General features: G+C 51.5%; 4 protein-coding genes across 5 annotated transcripts; all 4 read left to right on the top strand.

The window, feature by feature from the left end:
• Window position 1: 1 nt before the first annotated feature.
• Window positions 2-2,172, top strand: tmed6 (transmembrane p24 trafficking protein 6; the record flags this gene model as incomplete). Its single annotated transcript, XM_019857660.1, has 4 exons — window positions 2-190; window positions 353-479; window positions 596-753; window positions 1,287-2,172. Coding segments are annotated over 4 exons (708 nt in total), but the record flags the coding sequence as incomplete, so codon positions are not given.
• Window positions 2,173-2,567: 395 nt separating this feature from the next.
• Window positions 2,568-5,592, top strand: LOC109507922 (vegetative cell wall protein gp1-like). The gene is made up of 3 exons (XM_019857663.1): window positions 2,568-2,615; window positions 3,376-3,419; window positions 4,247-5,592. The coding sequence occupies exons 2-3, from the start codon at window positions 3,411-3,413 to the stop codon at window positions 5,420-5,422; spliced, it is 1,185 nt and encodes a 394-aa protein (XP_019713222.1). The 5' UTR covers window positions 2,568-2,615; window positions 3,376-3,410; the 3' UTR covers window positions 5,423-5,592.
• A 1,167-nt stretch (window positions 5,593-6,759) lies between these two features.
• On the top strand, window positions 6,760-9,092 carry LOC109507924 (uncharacterized). Its single transcript, XM_019857664.1, has 3 exons — window positions 6,760-6,851; window positions 7,686-7,714; window positions 7,854-9,092. Exons 2-3 carry the CDS (start codon window positions 7,688-7,690, stop codon window positions 8,598-8,600), a joined length of 774 nt encoding a protein of 257 aa, XP_019713223.1. The 5' UTR covers window positions 6,760-6,851; window positions 7,686-7,687; the 3' UTR covers window positions 8,601-9,092.
• A 210-nt stretch (window positions 9,093-9,302) lies between these two features.
• rfwd3 (ring finger and WD repeat domain 3) lies at window positions 9,303-16,511 on the top strand. 2 transcript variants are annotated; one of them, XM_019857661.1, is made up of 13 exons: window positions 9,303-9,486; window positions 11,113-11,393; window positions 11,515-11,762; window positions 11,834-11,880; window positions 12,004-12,189; window positions 12,682-12,773; window positions 12,843-12,957; window positions 13,040-13,262; window positions 14,060-14,210; window positions 14,340-14,516; window positions 14,677-14,891; window positions 15,587-15,801; window positions 15,954-16,511. In XM_019857661.1, the coding sequence occupies exons 2-13, from the start codon at window positions 11,113-11,115 to the stop codon at window positions 16,095-16,097; spliced, it is 2,094 nt and encodes a 697-aa protein (XP_019713220.1). In that variant the 5' UTR covers window positions 9,303-9,486; the 3' UTR covers window positions 16,098-16,511. The 2 variants fall into 2 exon arrangements, with proteins under 2 accessions (XP_019713220.1, XP_019713221.1); XM_019857662.1 differs by having other exon boundaries at window positions 12,016-12,189.
• The last annotated feature ends 106 nt before the right edge of the window (window positions 16,512-16,617 follow it).

Below are 16,617 nucleotides of genomic sequence, written 5' to 3' on the forward strand. Positions count from 1 at the left end.
CTCGGCGCTCTCGCTTTGGGGCTCGGGGGCCCGCGGGGGGCCCCTGAGCGGCCCCCGCCCCAACATGACGGACCAGGAGCTCTTCTGGGGCGCCGACCAGTACGACTTTTCGGTGGTTCTGCCCGCCGCTGGGATGGACTGCTTCTGGCACTTTGCGCACCACGGGGAGAAGTTCTACCTCAGCTTCGTGGTGAGAGTTTGTCGCTTCTGCCACTTCGGCGTCGCCACTCGTACGCGTGCTTGGAAAATTTGCAATCCGGTCTCAGGCCGGTGTACTTGTGGGCCACAAGTGGAACTCAGAGCGTAGGGGGGGGGGGGTCGGCTGCACTAGCGTTTTTGTGGTTGCGTTCAGGTGCAGTGGGTGACGGGCGTGGGCCACGACCGCCACCTGTCCGTCACGGTCAACGCTCCCAGCGGACTGCTGCTTTCCACGGTGGATGACGCCAACGGGCAAATCGACCTGGACGTCCGCGAGACCGGTGCGCACATTCTTGACGACCACCCGCTCTGAAGCGTTTCGATCTCAAAACACATGTCGGAAGGGCACACTTTTGAACTTTGTGTGTGTGTGTGTGTGTGTGTGTGTGTGTGTCAGGCTTCTACCAGATGTGCTTCAGCAACTTCCACAACCGCTTCGGCAGCATGCAATTGTCCCTCAGCTTCGGCGTTTACTTCGAGCAGGCCCCGCAAAAACAGCAGCACGACGCCGCCGACAACGCCAAGAAGCTCAACGACACGCTGAGCATGATCGAGGTCTGCCGCCGCCAACAAACGGAAAAATTGCCTGATTTGTCATCGTTCGGGGGGGGAAAAAAATGAAAAAGAATTGAAAAGGGGGTAGACAAGGATTTGGGGGCGCGAAGGCATGCTCGTTTTTAAAGCTCGTAGGAGGGCTAAAACTTGAAAACCATTTGAATTTTTTTTTTTTTTTTTAATTGGTGAATTAGCAAAAGGGGAGCAGGGTGGGCTGGGTCAGTCGTCGGGGGCGGCGATCTCAAGGCAACCACCAGAGGGCACCCGAACGAGGCAGGTTGCCACTGAATGTGAATGAAGAGAAGATGGCGATTGTCTGTCCGTCCCCGCCAAAGCCCCCGTTGGCGATCGCTTCTGATTTTCAGTCTCCAGAGATTCACAGGGTCCGAAACGTTACCCCCCCACCCGCGGGCCCACGCACTCATTGGCCAACCACCCACCACAAATGGGGGCTGGAGTGTATGAAAATTCAGGCGAGTCGCCACTCCGCGAGCAAGCGGCAACATCCCTAACTTTGTCAAGTTTGCTTTCAGGCGTCGGCCCGCCGCGTGGAGAACGCCGTGTTCCACATGTTCCGCCACTACAACGCGGGCCGCCTGCGCCGCGGCGCCGACGACTTCTTGCTGACGTCCAAGCGGCGCCGCGTCGGCTGCTGCTCGGCCTCCCTCGCCGTCGTGATCGTGCTGGCCGGATACGTGCAGCTGCGCTTCCTCAAGAGCTTGTTCGCGCAACGCGAGAACGGCGGCGGCGAGCCGCGCGCCTGCTGACATTTGGCCAACCGTTGGCTCCAAAAGTCAATTGCGATTTGTTTTTGTTTGGGTTTCCCTTGTGCGGGGAAAAAAAAAGAAAAAGATTCCTTTGTGGTCCAAAAATGAATACTTTAGAGGTGTAACAATTTGTCAATGAATCAACCACGAATCTATGGTCAAATTAGTGGCTTCATTATGATAATCAGTGAATTGTTTCGATTCCTTTTTTGATTTCAATTGTTGGAATTTCAGCTTCTCAACAGTCAATACGATCACATTTCTGCAGTTCTCCACGAAGCAGGACCGGTTATCTTTGTGTTGAGTCCAAAATGTTTTCGGCGTGCGATTCATCGACAAAATCATCCAGAGATGAATCGATGATTAGAATAACGCTGAGTTCAAAACAATGAATTGGCGCGTCCGGCCCTTGCCATGCGTACGAACACAATCATAGCAACAGAAGCCATTTTACACCCAAAAGGGATTCATACCACACTACTTTTGCGTTTGTTCCCTTTTTTTTTTCTCCCTTCCCTGAAAATTTTTCCCTTGGATTCATTTGCAACATCTCCACCAGAAACAATTCTGAAAAAAAAACTCTTTTGTCCGAACTTGAATGTCAACGTGATTTTGAATAAATGGATTTTTGAAAAAGTCGCTTCGACATGCAGTTGGCTGTTGCGCACTCACCTCTCTCTTGGAGGCACCTACCTCGGGTCAAACGTCACCGCGATGGCTTCCTTGTCACATGCAAAACGCGCAAAGGAATTTTTTTTTTTGCATGTGACGTCTGTTTCGAGATTTTGGCGAAACGAGCTACTTTATGTCCGCCGTCATTCTATGAGCGGAAGCGGCGCACGTCGGCAAAGATGCGCTTCTAACTATGCAAACCGCCCCAGAAATGTGATTTATTTTCTTTTGCTGTTGTTGTTGTGTTTTTTTTTTCTTTCTTTTCCAAAGTAGTCGTTTCCATCCACCTTCCCCATGCACCTTGTTTTTGGTTTCACTTTGGCACAAAAGAAGACAGACAGGTTTAGTGCTGGCAGCGGACGATCGTTGTATTTGCACGCCACTGTTGGCTTGGTCGTCTTCGGTGGCCGCACAACAAATCAGGTGACTCTTGTTTATTTATTGACACACAATTTTTTTTATTTTTTTATTCGTGTTGATTTGAACGTCCGAATGTTGACTTGGGTGCCAGGCCCCGGTCAGGTGGTTCGCGTGTCTGCCTCGCAGGTTTTCACTTTGATGTTCGAAATTGGAATGTCGAGTCCAAAAGGAGTAGAAGCGTTTTCCCCGACCTCCCGTTAAAATGTTGTCGCGCTCGCCCTAAAGGTTGACGTCCGTCCGCTTTTGGAAACGGAGGGAGGGCGAAATGATGGGAAAATCAGCGAGTACGAAATTCTGACAATGGGGCAAACTGGGGGAAATTCTGGCGAGAATGCGCAAGCGAGATGGTGACCAGTTTTTCCAGTTTCAAGCCATTACGTGGTTGATTTTTATTTGGACTTTTTTTTTCATCATTTGGCTTCAGACACGCTATTGTGATGCCCCAGCATGTGGAGAGCCACCGTCGTGACATTCAATCGTTTATCGGACGGTATCAAATGAGAAAAACTGGCTAAGCTGACCGCAAATCCGCGCCTCAATGTTCCCATGCAGGTATCACTGACTAGGCCACACCCCTCAAAGGCACGCTCCAACGCCGCAGGACATAGGAATGATCCTTTGCTCAAATCCACTTATTTCATGACTTTTCTCGTTTTTTTTTTTGATTCATGATTTGATGCAACAAAGCGCTTCGTTTTACTTGCAACCTGTCTGTCGTGAGAAAAACTGTTCTGTTTGTGATGGCTGACGTTTGACTCGATAGACATTCCAGGCAAGGCGGAAACCGAGCAGCCAAACATGAGCGAGGTGAGAACAAGCATGTGACGTGTTTCGTTTGCGTGTGTGGAATGAACATACAACGCCTCAGCGTCTTTGCAATGTCTTCAGTGTGCAACAAAGAAAGGAATGTGGGGTGGGGGGACTGAGTGTGTGTCTTTGTTGTGTCTTTGAGGGGCATACTTTCAGTTTTTATGTCTCTGTCCTGTCGGGTCTCCACGTGTACCGTATTTTCCACACTAAAAGGCGCACTGGATTATGAGGCGCAATCTACAATGCATCCACGAGATGGAGCTACGCTCAAGAAAACACCAACAGAACGATCAGCCGTCAGTAAAACGTTTTTCATAAAGCAGCGACACAGTTCACTTCACCAACAGCGAGTTATAACATTGACTGGTGAACGTTGAACTCTCTTGCCGCTGCTGTATTTCCGTGTTCAACCGCGTAACCCGAGCGCCTTAAGTTTGAACTCTGCGTTGCCAGCGTGTCTCGACCAAAGGAGCCATTTTGGGGCTCGAAATATTACCGTAATGACCATACACAAGCCGCATCGCATTTTAAGGTGCGCTGTGAGCCTTTAAGAAAACGGGAAGGCTTTTAGGTGCGCCTTTTAGTGCGGAAAATACGGTATTCTTGAAGTCTGTGTCTCCCTTTGGTGTCTTTATGGTGTAGACGTGTGAGGTGTCCATGTGTGTCTTTCGGGTGCGTACGCTGAGTGTTTTGGTTTTATGTCACGGAGAGGGCGATTCTTATTCAGCGTGTCTTTGATACGTCAAAGACCGCCTTTGAAAGTCAAGGCGTACGTCTATCTCAGCTGTTCAAACGTGCGCGTTTGTCGTATTTTTCTTTGTCAGCTGTTGCTGACGAGCGCCGAGCACGTCCTGACCTTGTGCGTGGAGGTGTACAAGATGGTGAAGGTGGCCAAGTCCAACAAGGCTCAGTGCCAGCAGGTGGGCGAGCGCGTGCGCACCTTGGAGAAGATGGTGCGGCGCATCAAGCAGCGGCCCGAGAACGTCTCGCCCGATGTCAGGGACGCCCTGGTGGACCTGGCCCGCAGTCTGAAGGACGCCACCCAGCTCATGGGCAAAGTAACCAAAGCCAACGCCGTGGTCGGCTTCCTCGCGTCGAGCAGCAACGAGTCCAAGTTGCAGGAAGTCAGCCAGAAGCTGAACGAGGACGTGCAGCTGCTGTCCGTGGCCCTGCAGATCTGCTACGGCGACGCCCTCAGGGACGGCCTGAAGGCCATCGTCGACGAGCACAGGATGGCTAAACGCTTGGAGCCCATCCGACGCAAGCCCGTCCTGCGGGTGTCCCACGCCGCGGACGAGAATGGCGGGGATCCGGACGACGGCTCGGTCGGGGCCGCAACCCCCGACGCCACCTCGCTTGTCGCCAAGCTCCTTTTGGCTTCGACGACCAGGCCCGAGAGCAAGGTCCCCGTGTCCCCCTCGCCTCCCGCCACGTTCGTTCCATCCCGGGAGCCCAAGACGCCTGCTGCCAAATTGTCTGAGACCGAGGCGCCCGTGGCCGTGTCACCTTGCCGCATGATACCTGTGGGGGCGGCTCCCAAGGCGCCCAATCTCCCAAAGTCACATGGCGCCCCGACACCCAAGACCAATGCGCCTGTTCCGGCGTCACTCAAGTCTCCGCCGCTCGCCATGCCCATGTCACCTGTTGCCATGATGTCACCTGTTCCAGGGTCGACTGTGTCCATGACACCCATCCCCATGATGTCACCTGTCCCCATGATGTCACCCGTCCCCATGATGTCACCCGTCCCCATGATGTCACCTGTCCCCATGTCGCCAGTCTCCATGTTGCCCTACCCGCTGGTGTCCCCGAGCCCTCCAGTGGTCCTCAATCCGATGCCGATGCTCTACCAGCCCCCCACCAACACAGTGACCTCCACCGTCATCAGCTACAACCGCCCCCGCTCTCATCCCTCCCTGAACCTGGCCCAACTTGCTGCCGCCTTGCCGTCGCAGAGTCACGTGCTTGGTAGCAGCGTGAACAGCACTTATTTCTTTTGACGCCCGCCATCCGTAATCCGCCGTGTTACGCTTCCAACGGGGGGCTTCTCAAACGGGATCATTGCGGGAGAGAAATTCAAGCCCAACACACCTCCGAGTTACGCAAAAACACACTTTCCCATCTGTGCAATATATCCTGTGCAATAAAACGCAAGGTGCAATACATCAAACACATGCTTGGTGATTTGTTAAACTTGGTGATTTCCAGAAATATTTGACTGAGTGTCTTTCGTTTCCATAACTGTGTACTTGATACGGTTGAGGTGCGGGTTCCCGGATACGAGCGTTCGTAAAGAGGTTCACCCGTCGAAGAAATAAGGTGAGAAGCTCGCTCATCCAGTAGGGCCTCAGCACGAGGACAGCAGGAGGAGGAAGCGATCTAAAATGTCCAAGATGGTGGCCCCCGAGGACCGCTAGTTGCAGCCGTTGGAAGCGGCGCAATAACGGTCAAACAAATTTGCTCAGGAACCGCCCACTCTGACCAAGTGCTGTTTCTTCAAACTACACGTTGGCAAAGGCGCATGTATCTTTGGCGCTCCCGTGTGGCCGGGAGGCAGCGCGTGCCCAGAGTTCCTTGGTGGAGTCTCTCGAGGAAGCAAAAAAGGTGGCCAAGGGAGTGGTGAGGAAACTCCTCCGGGTTCTTTCAACGGACGGCTCGTCACCGTGGATGAGGAGGGGGTGGCCACACGGATCAACGGCTAAGTTGAGAGCTTGGCCTTTGGGCTCAGCTCTTTCTTCGCCAGACAGACCGACGCATCATCGGTATCACCGACCGATCCTTTATTTCCTCAATCAAGAGCCCAAGATACAATTCAATACAAATGGTGGTGACATTCCTCCCAATTAAAAATCAGCGCTGGTACACGTGTGCTGCCGAGAAGGCGCAAGCACCATGCACAGATTCTTCTTCTTTCACGAATGTCGTGGCCAAAAAAAAACGCTGAAAATAATCCACATCGGGTTCATGTGACAAAACAAAAGACAAGAACAACAAAACAAAACAAAACAAAACAAAACAAAACAAAACAAAACAAAACAAAACAAAACAGCAAGGCTCTTGAAGAGCCTACGGCTGCCAACGATGGCGCTCTCTTGAAAAAAAATTTAAAAATACTTAATACTTAGACACTTAAACTTCTCTACCTGGGGCAGTATCTCAACTCCGACCCCGGAGAGGGCGCCCTAATTCTTTTCCAACTGAGGACCAGGGTTTGGAGGAGCTGATTTTCTTCTCGGGTGAATCATTAAAAAAAAAAAAAAAGAGTCCTAGACGAAAACCACATTGGTCGTGCCGAATCATTCTCGTCAGGCAACTTGTTTTTCCTCTTAACTTTTGCCAAGCCGGAACTGACAATCAGTCAGACAGGTTCATCCGGGCTGCACACACCATTCCTGGTTTGTGCTCTGTGTTGACCGCGCAAGAAATAAGGTAACTCTTAATTACGTCATGGAAGATTCATGATCTTATTTATTTATTTAGTGATCGATTGATTGATTGATTGATTTATTATGTCCAGATGTTTCCATTGGGCTCAACATTTTTTTTTTTTTGGTAGCTTGCGCAATTGTCTCACGTCTTTGAGGTTTTGCGTTTGAGTCTCGGCCCCAGCCGACATGCCCACAGTGTTTGTGTGACGCATGTCAGCCTGTTAGTTTCGTCGAACTCTCGAAACGCTCCTGATGAATTTCCCCCTAAAACTTTGTATAAACTTCATCACTTTATTTGTAAATATTTTTTTGTCCATCCATCCATCCATTATGGGTGCTGTTTATCATGGTGGAGGTGTGGGGGGGGGGGTGCTCGCGGGCGTCCTGGAGCCAATCTGGGTGGGTGATGGCTGGGTACAACCTGAAATGCTTACACGTATTTATTTATTTATTTTTAAATGACACCACCCCCCAAAAAATAAAAATAAAATAAAAATTCTTTCAAAATGATAAAGATTCAATACTCTATCGGTTCTCCATGAAAAACGGGGAAGTGGCGGGAAGGGAAAATCCCAAGTTTGAAAAAACATTGAACCGTAATATGCGTGCTACACTGCCGTTTTACGTTGTAATACCAGCAATCACCACCAGACGGCAGACATGTTCTAGTTGCATTTACGCTGGGTCTTATACCGTCACATGAGGAGGGACTCGGCAGAGAGAGAGAACTCTCGATCACGATCGACCTTTTTAATTGTGTGAATAATTGTCAGAACACACAAAATGTTTTGCTCTTAATTTGCATACCTGACATTTGACTTACTCGACGTTTCAGGCATGTCTTGGAAAACAGAAGAAGACAACGTGAGTACACATCGCCATCGACTTTTGTGTTTGCGTGCGTTCTTCAAATCGCCGTTTGAGTGTGTCAAATATTAGTCGTGCCTCTGTTGTGTCTTTGAGGTGTCAAAAATTCAAGTGCGTGCGTGTGTGTGTCTATCAGGAGGTGCTGCTGGCGGATATCAACTTTATCCTGGAGAGGTGCAACGAGGTGTACAATCTGCTGCCCAGGGCCAAGTCGCACAAGGCTCACTTCCAGGAGGTCTACGAACATGTGCGTGTTTTGGAGGAGATGGCGCTGAGCGTCAAGCAGCGGCCCGAGAGCGCCTCGCCTGACGTCAGGATCGCCCTGGTGGACGCGGCACGCTCTCTTGCAACTGCCGCCGACTTCATGGGCAAAGTTTCCCGAGCCAGCGCCGTGGTCGGCTTCCTCAAGTCGGGCTCCAACGAGTCCAAGTTCCAGGAAGTCAGCCGGAGGCTCGGCGAGAATGTGCGGCAGCTGTCCGAGGCGCTGCACATCGGCCGCGGCGGCAGCCAGAAGGCCGTCGATGCCGAGTACGTGCCGGCCGCACGCGGCAAGGGTGCGGATGGCGGGTGGGCCGAGATGCCTTTGGCCGTGCCGCACGTCCCCACGTCGTTGCCTCCCGCTGTGCCCTTCTTCCACAATGCCATGGCATACTATCCCCCTGTGATTGCCCAACCAGCCGTGCTCTACCAGCCCCCCACCCTACTGGCAACCTCCACCACCATCAGCTACAACCGTGCCCCCTCTGCCTCCGCCCTCAACCTGGCCCAGCAATACGCAGCCGTGCCAACGCCGCCGTGGGCATGCAGCCATGTGCCAAATAGTTCGTTACCAACGCTTATTAATTTCAATATGTCCCGCACCACCTTTAATGTGCTGCGTTGAGGTGCAGGGAGGACCAGGATTCTTAGAAAGGTTTCCAAGGACCTGATCATCATCGAATTTATTGTATCGCCAAGCTATTTGGCGGCGCACACTCGAGTCGCACGCTGGGTTGTCGCGTCATCCAAGACCGTGTCACCTTTCCCCCACGCTCCCTTTCATCATGGCATTTTTCAAGTTTTTTTTTTTTTTTTTTAACTAAGTTTTTGCGCATCTTTTCAATGGACCAGACAGCTGGCGTTTCTTTGCAAAGGTGCTCTCCATTTGTTGACGCAGACGTTCAAGTTGTTCGCAGGACTGTTAGGTCAAAAATACTTTTTGTGTGCTTGTTATGATGAATTTTGTGGACACAACGTAGTATTTCAAGGCCACAAACTAGATGCTGTTTTGTTTTTGGACGCACATACGTTTTCTCAACGCAATTTAAAAAAGCATATAATGTCTGTGGTATAAATTAAGATTTATTTTTATTAGGTTTTTTTTTTGAGAAATAAAGGTGTAATGTGATGGGAATAAAATTCTGTATGTTTCAAGAAAAGTATCTGTTATTTTTACAAGAAGGTAGAAAGTTCTGTTTTTCCAAGATAGCTCATAGCTTAGCATGGGCTTAACATTCGCTGGGCATTTGCGTGTGTTGACCCACTGTTTTATTGGACGTGTAAGACCTCCTGCCAACTACCAGCGATCTTTGCTGCGCGTAACAGGAAGTAAGTGGCGCAGCCCGGGAGAAACTCACTTGTCTGCAGTTACCGATCGTCGATCCTGACGACTTTTCACGCTTTTGCTTTGGGCTCAGCTGTGCTCCAGAGTCAGCGACGACCACCGGCGACCCCGCGGGCCCGCCGTGCCATGAGATGAACGGCGCCGGTAAAAGTTGACTTCCGTACCGGTAAGAGGACGAAGAAGAAGTGGTTTAGCGGCTAGTGGTTAGCACTGACTTGTAGTTAACAACTGCGAGTTAGCAAATAAATTTAGCGGGTCGTCGTGTAGCTTGTCAGACTGCCCCACAAGTTTTGGGTGGGGCGGCAGCTCACCTTTCGGCACCGGTGGGCTCACTCCCCCTCGACCCCCAATGCATTTAGGGTGGCCCTCAATTATGCGTCAATTATGGAGTTTAGCTTTTCATGCCTGGGAGGCTGCACATTTAGTTTGAATTTGAAAAAAAAAAAAAAACATTTAACATGTTTGCGAATCAGAAAAGGTCGAACTAATGATCATAATATGGGATGTTCGATTCCTTTTTTTTCCTAGAACGAGACCAGTACGAGAACTTTACAATATCGACACCATGTAACAATACCTCTTGTACTTTTCATCCTTGACATTTCCCTTTCATCCGATGTCAGATCCTTTTAAAGAAAGACGTTTCATTTATTTCTGACAAAAGGCAGACAAGTTACATCGCAATAGAGAATTTGATATCAAAACAAAAACATCTCGACCTGATTTCGTGTTTATTTGTACAAAAAGGTGTCAAACAAACTCACTGAGTTCATCTTTGTTCAACCTAAATCAAAGTGCAAAATAATGCAGGTTCAACTGCTAACCGTAACACCCTACATATGAAAAAAAAAAAATACCACAATGGATTTAATAAAAACTTATGTTGATCAATAGTGATCTATTTGTAACCTAGACAAAATATATTAAATGTATAAAATATTTTTTAAAAGTATGAGTTGTAAGAAGAAGTGGTTTAGCGGCTAGTGGTTAGCACTGACTTGTAGTTAACAACTGCGAGTTAGCAAATAAATTTAGCGGGTCGTCGTGTAGCTTGTCAGACTGCCCCACAAGTTTTGGGTGGGGCGGCAGCTCACCTTTCGGCACCGGTGGGCTCACTCCCCCTCGACCCCCAATGCATTTAGGGTGGCCCTCAATTATGCGTCAATTATGGAGTTTAGCTTTTCATGCCTGGGAGGCTGCACATTTAGTTTGAATTTGAAAAAAAAAAAAAAACATTTAACATGTTTGCGAATCAGAAAAGGCCGAACTAATGATCATAATATGGGATGTTCGATTCCTTTTTTTTCCTAGAACGAGACCAGTACGAGAACTTTACAATATCGACACCATGTAACAATACCTCTTGTACTTTTCATCCTTGACATTTCCCTTTCATCCGATGTCAGATCCTTTTAAAGAAAGACGTTTCATTTATTTCTGACAAAAGGCAGACAAGTTACATCGCAATAGAGAATTTGATATCAAAACAAAAACATCTCGACCTGATTTCGTGTTTATTTGTACAAAAAGGTGTCAAACAAACTCACTGAGTTCATCTTTGTTCAACCTAAATCAAAGTGCAAAATAATGCAGGTTCAACTGCTAACCGTAACACCCTACATATGAAAAAAAAAAAAATACCACAATGGATTTAATAAAAACTTATGTTGATCAATAGTGATCTATTTGTAACCTAGACAAAATATATTAAATGTATAAAATATTTTTTAAAAGTATGAGTTGTGTTTTTGACCGAACGTGGTGCAGCTGACATCATGAATGTGCTCATCAGATGGAAGCCATGGAGGTGGATCCCCTCCAGCACAGCGCCACTGCCCCCGCCACCCCCACTGGCATCCCCGCCGTCGCCCCTGCCGCTGCCCCCCTCATCATCTCTGACTCGGGCAGCAGCACTGAAGTGGATGAGGATGATGACACGGGCGGTGGTGGCGAGGGGGGAGGAGCGCGGGTGGTGGTCCCACTCACGCTTCCCGCCACCTGGGCCTTCAGTCAGAGGAGGACGGGCCGAGGCAGCTCCGCCACACAGTCGCCGCCCGTGCGGAGGCGGGTTAGGTGAGTCGACCCTTCGTCACCCGCCGGCCCGTTGTGCCTCGTGGCTTTCTCGGACGCCAAATTGTTAATTTTGTCCAAATGAGATATAGTTCAAACGTATGTTCTGATTGGCTTTTTTCAGGCAGGGCTTCCGGGTGCACTACCCCAGCCAAACGGCGGCGCCCTCCAGAGGCTTCCCTGACTTTGTCCTGCGAGCCCCCGCGGCCGCAGGCGCCCACCAGTCGTCCAGCAGCACTGAGGCCAGCGAGTCCGATGAGGAGGGTGAGGTGGCGCCGGCTGCCGTCCAACAGGCCCCGCCCCCTCACCCCCTTCCTCCCGACAGCCATGACGACAATGCGCGACTGCAGGAAGGTGCCGCTGCGCCGCCTGGTGGGTGCTGCTTTCTGGGGGGTATTGCGTCTCATGTGTGCTTCGCCTTCAACTCTTCTTCTCGTCTTCAGCTCCAGACAGCCAGAAAGAAGGCGACGACGGACCGACTGGCGTACAGGTCAGGTGACAAAAAAAAAAAAAAAACCTTTGACATGGGCCGAGGTCAGCGCATTAAATTGGCCGGCCAATGAATGGCTCGGGCCGTGATTATTATTATTATTATTCTCATCTGCACTTCCAGCCGCCGGCTACCCCGCCGGCGTCCCAAAGCGAGGAGGGCGAGGGCGACACGTGCAGCATCTGCTTCGAAGCGTGGACGGCGGCGGGCGAGCATCGCGTGGCCGCCCTTCGCTGCGGACATCTTTTTGGGTTCACCTGCATCCAGAGATGGTTGATGTCTCAGCGTTCCGCTGCCAAATGTCCGCAGGTCGGTCGCGCCCGCGCCGTGTCCGCGTTTGATGCCATCTACTTACGCGAGGCCGTTCAACACGGGGCACAGAGGTCGCCAACTTTGTTTTGCACCTGAGAGTTCCTTCTTGGCTGCTGATTATGCAAAAGGCCTACCGGTTTGATACACACCTCTGAAATAAATGTGCTCACATTTTTTTGGGGTTAGACCATCTTGTCTTCGTTCCACAGCTTTTCTTCGGGAATATTACGGTTTGGTCATGTGCACAATCATGACCTTTGAACTATGCAAGTTTAAAATGTGTGTGTGTACATATCAGTTTAAAAAAAAAAAAAGAATGGCAACAACAAAAAAAGTTGGAGTCACTGGTAAGTTTTGTCATCTGACTCGCGAACGTTTTTTAGAACACGCCCGTGAGGCGTCTCGTGATCCTTGAGAGGGGGGGGCACCAACGCGTGTCCCGGGGTTCTCCACGCGGCGCCCTCACTCGCTCTCGCGTCTCACTCTCAGTGCAACAAGAAGGCCAAGCGCTCAGACATCGTTCTGCTCTACGCCCCCAAGCTGAGGGCCATGGACAACAGCGCGCACGAGAGCCTCAAGAGGTGAAACGCCCGCCGGCCCCCCTCGTCACTGTCCACCTCCGCGTGCTCAGCTCGCGTGTCCGCGTGCAGGTCTCTGGAGGAGGAGCAGTCCCTGAGGAGGAAGGCCGAGCTGGAGTCGGCGCAGTACAAACTCAAGCTTCAGGCCGTCACCAACAAGTATGGTCAAGCTCAACAGGAACTGCAGGTATCTACTTCCTGTTTCCCCAGAGTCGAAGTCGAGTCTTGCCCCGCACGCGTGACGCCGCTTCGCTTTTTTTGTCCGGCAGGAGATGAGAGCTCAGATAGTTCAAGCCGGCGGACGGTCTGCCGCTAGCGCCTCGTCGTCCCCGTCGTCCCGGGGTTTGCCCGGCTCCCAGCTAACGGCGCCGTACGAGTTCCACGATGCCGTGCTGGTGTCCGCCAACGGAGGCTGCAGGGTTTTGGCCCACTGCCAATTGCTCAACTGCCTGCTGGCCTCGCAGCCGTCGGCGCACGCCGCGCTCCTGCCCGGTGAGCTCGCGCTTGCGTCCGCTTTCTTTTCGCCCATCTTCTCCCCCTCCTCTTCCTCTTCATCCTCCGAGCCGATCTTTCTTGGCCTTTGCCCCTCTTGAGTGGTGGCGTGTTTATTCAGAAGAGGAGAGGAACTTTCAGGCAGCCTTTGCGGCATGAACTGATTCAAGAACGCTCCCAATTGCATTCGTGCAAGCGTTGAAGAAACGCCGTCCTGCAAATGCCCCCGTGTTGCGTTTTCGCACCAAGTGGGCGGGGTTTCGTTTGGGGGATCTCGGCGTTTCTAACATCCACGAGCAATGTCACCAAAGCCATCCACAATGCTTGCGCGGAGCAATGAGAGAAGAAGGCTTTGAGGAGCTGCGAATTTGAGCTGGAGCGAGGTCACCCGCGGCTTTCAACTCCTGGCAATTTTGTACGTACGTTTTCAAATTGGCGGTGAGAGCACATTGCTGACCCCTCGCTCTTCCCCGCTCATGTCAACTTGGACTTGCCCTCTTGCTCCTTCATCTCATGAGCCACGACTGGCCTCTCATCGTCGTCCGCTTTTGTTTCACAGCGTCTTCTGCTCCTTCATCTTTTCCTTCTTCTCCTGGTTCCGCCTTCTTGGGCCACTCCTCCTTCTCCTCCTCTTGTCTTTATCTCCTCTCACTTCTCATCCTTTTGTTTCTTCTCATTCCTTCTCCTGTCATCATCCCACTCCTACTCTGCTCCCGTTCATCGGCCTCGCTCCGCTCCTTCGGCTCCGCCGCGCTCTGACGTCTTTGTGTGTTTTGTGACTGTTGTGCGCGCTCCAGGCTGGGGCGTGAAGAAGGTGAGCCTGGCCCACATCAAGTCCAGCCAGTACGTTCCCATCCACAGCGCTCAAATTCGAGCGTTGTGCTTCAACCGGCAGAACGACGGGCTGCTGCTCTCCGCATCGCTGGACAACACCCTCAAACTCACCAGGTGCCGCGAGCCCGCAGCGCCTTCCCGCGGCTCTTTTGCTAACTTCGGCTCTTGCACGCAAACGTCCCGTCCGTTCCTGTCCGCGTTGGCGTGACTTGGCGCGCGGCTTTCCCGCGCGCGTGTTTGCAGCCTGGCGGCCAACACGGTGGTGCAGACGTACAACGCGGGCAAGCCGGTGTGGAGCTGCTGCTGGTGCGTGGACAAGCCCAACTACGTCTACGCGGGTCTCAGCAACGGCTCCGTTCTGCTCTACGACATCAGAGACACCAGCGCCCACGTGCAGGAGTTCCAGCCGCTGCGCTCCAGGTGACCGCCAACTCTCCACATCTCCATCTCTGGCCCAGCATTGGGCCGCCCCCTTCCCCACCAAGGACGTCACTCGCCGGACCATCTAATATCTTTTGCTTTTTTTATGATGAGTTTGCTTTTGTAAAAATCAACTCAAGTCTTGAACTTGTTGTTTTAGGGCCCCGGTGGCGTCGCTGTGCTACATCCCGCGCGCGGCGTCCAGCTCGTTCCCGTGCGGCGGGCTGATCGCCGGCACGCTGGAGGGCGGTTACTTCTGGGAGCAGCTGGACGAGAGCACGTATAAGCCGCACATCCTGCCGCTCGAGGCGGGAAGCTGCACTGACATCCAGGTGGAGACGGAGAGCCGACATTGCCTGGTCACGTACCGAGCCGGTGAGATGGCGGCGCCGGGCGGGAGGCTTGTGGGGCTCGGGAAGGCGCTTTGGACGACGTCTGGTGGCCGTAGGAAAAAAGCGCGCTCCGTTGACCGTTTTGATCGAATTGGATTTGATTTGGGGCAAAAGGACAATGAGGAACTCTTCGAATTGATGCGGTAATGGCGATTTAGCTTCATCAACAGTAAAGACGGCTTGAGTGACAAACGATTTGCTTATTAAAAAAAAAAAGGGGGGGGCGGGGACTCTTTGGGCACAAAGGAGCATTTGTGTTAGTTTTCACGGAAAATACATTTTAATTGTTCGGTGAAAAATCTTGGAGATCCCAAATTGGCGTCTTGCAAATCAGCAAGTTTCACTTTCCCTAGAAACAATTTTTATCATTTGAACAATTGCCAATCATTCAAATACTCCTATCAGTAAAATGAAATGATCTTCGAAAGGGGATTCCACCATTGGATGACCCGGATCACACTGACACTCTTTCATTTCGATTGTTTAATGCGTGGGATTATTAGCTGTGTCGCTAGGCTAATGTCGCACCCGAGACGTGAAAGCCTTTTCATGACATCATCCTTGCGCCTCGCTCTGCAGGCAGGAGCAATCAACCCGCAGCGTCGCGTAACTGTTGGGACAGCGGGCGGTTTGACTGCTCACGCGCTAAAGTCATCCGCGCTTGTTTTCCGCACGCAGGCCGGCTCCACCCGACGGTGCGCTGCGTCCTGATGGCGCTGACCCGGACGCCGCAGCGGGACGACGGCGAGCCTCCCGGCTGCTCCTGCTCGCCCGTGCATACCTTCAGCGCCGGCTCGTCCTGCAAACTCCTCACCAAGAACGCCGTCTTTTCCGGTCCGCACGGAGGCGGTGCTCTGGTGTGCGCCGGAGACGAGGCCACGCAGTCCGCCATGGTACGTACGTGCCGGAAACGCAAAGTGATTCCAATTTCCAAAAAAGAAAAAAAGATTATCCCTTGGCACGAATGAGTGCCCAAGTGGTAGCCATCACCTTGAAAAGGTTGCGGCGGCCTGATCTGATGGCATCTTTTCATGCTGCCGTTGAGGTGTGGGAGGCGTCCAGCGGCGCTCTCCTCCAGAGGCTACCGGCCGACCTCCCCGTACTGGACATCTCGCCGTTCGCCGTCGACGGCAAGCACTTCCTGGCCACGCTGACGGAGAAGATGCTGAAGCTCTACAAGTGGAAGTGAAAAGGCGCCGACACGCCGAGCGTGCACGCCAATCGCAAGTCGAGGCGGCGCCAGGTCGACTTTCCTCATCATGTTGAGCGTTTGACACATTCGGACATGAAATCCTGGGATGTTTTTAACACGAGGGAAGAAGCTTTCAGGGCCTTCCGGCAGAAGCCTGGGACGTCGAAAGCGGCCTGGAACTCGGCACCGGCACAAAGTGCTCATGGATGGTTTGTACAAGAAGGAGCCACGTGACCACAGATGTTCCAAATCAAGACACCAAAAGCAACCTTTGACCTACTTTTTCACAACCGTTCCCTTTGTGGACCATGTACAGTTTGTATGATGACCGAGGATTGTTTTATATGCGTCATTCCGTTGTTTCTCTTTCAAGTGAATAATAATAATAAAAAAAAATATTTTTCAGTCTGAGTTGGTTTGAACTGTCGAGGTCCAACAAGAACTTTTCATCCATTCATCTGTTTCTAACATCGCTTATCCTGAATTTATACTCAGCAGCCCACACAGGAGTAGATAT

Source organism: Hippocampus comes, unplaced genomic scaffold (assembly GCF_001891065.2).
Source record: "Hippocampus comes isolate QL1 unplaced genomic scaffold, H_comes_QL1_v1.1 scaffold302, whole genome shotgun sequence".
Classification (NCBI taxonomy): domain Eukaryota; kingdom Metazoa; phylum Chordata; class Actinopteri; order Syngnathiformes; family Syngnathidae; genus Hippocampus; species Hippocampus comes.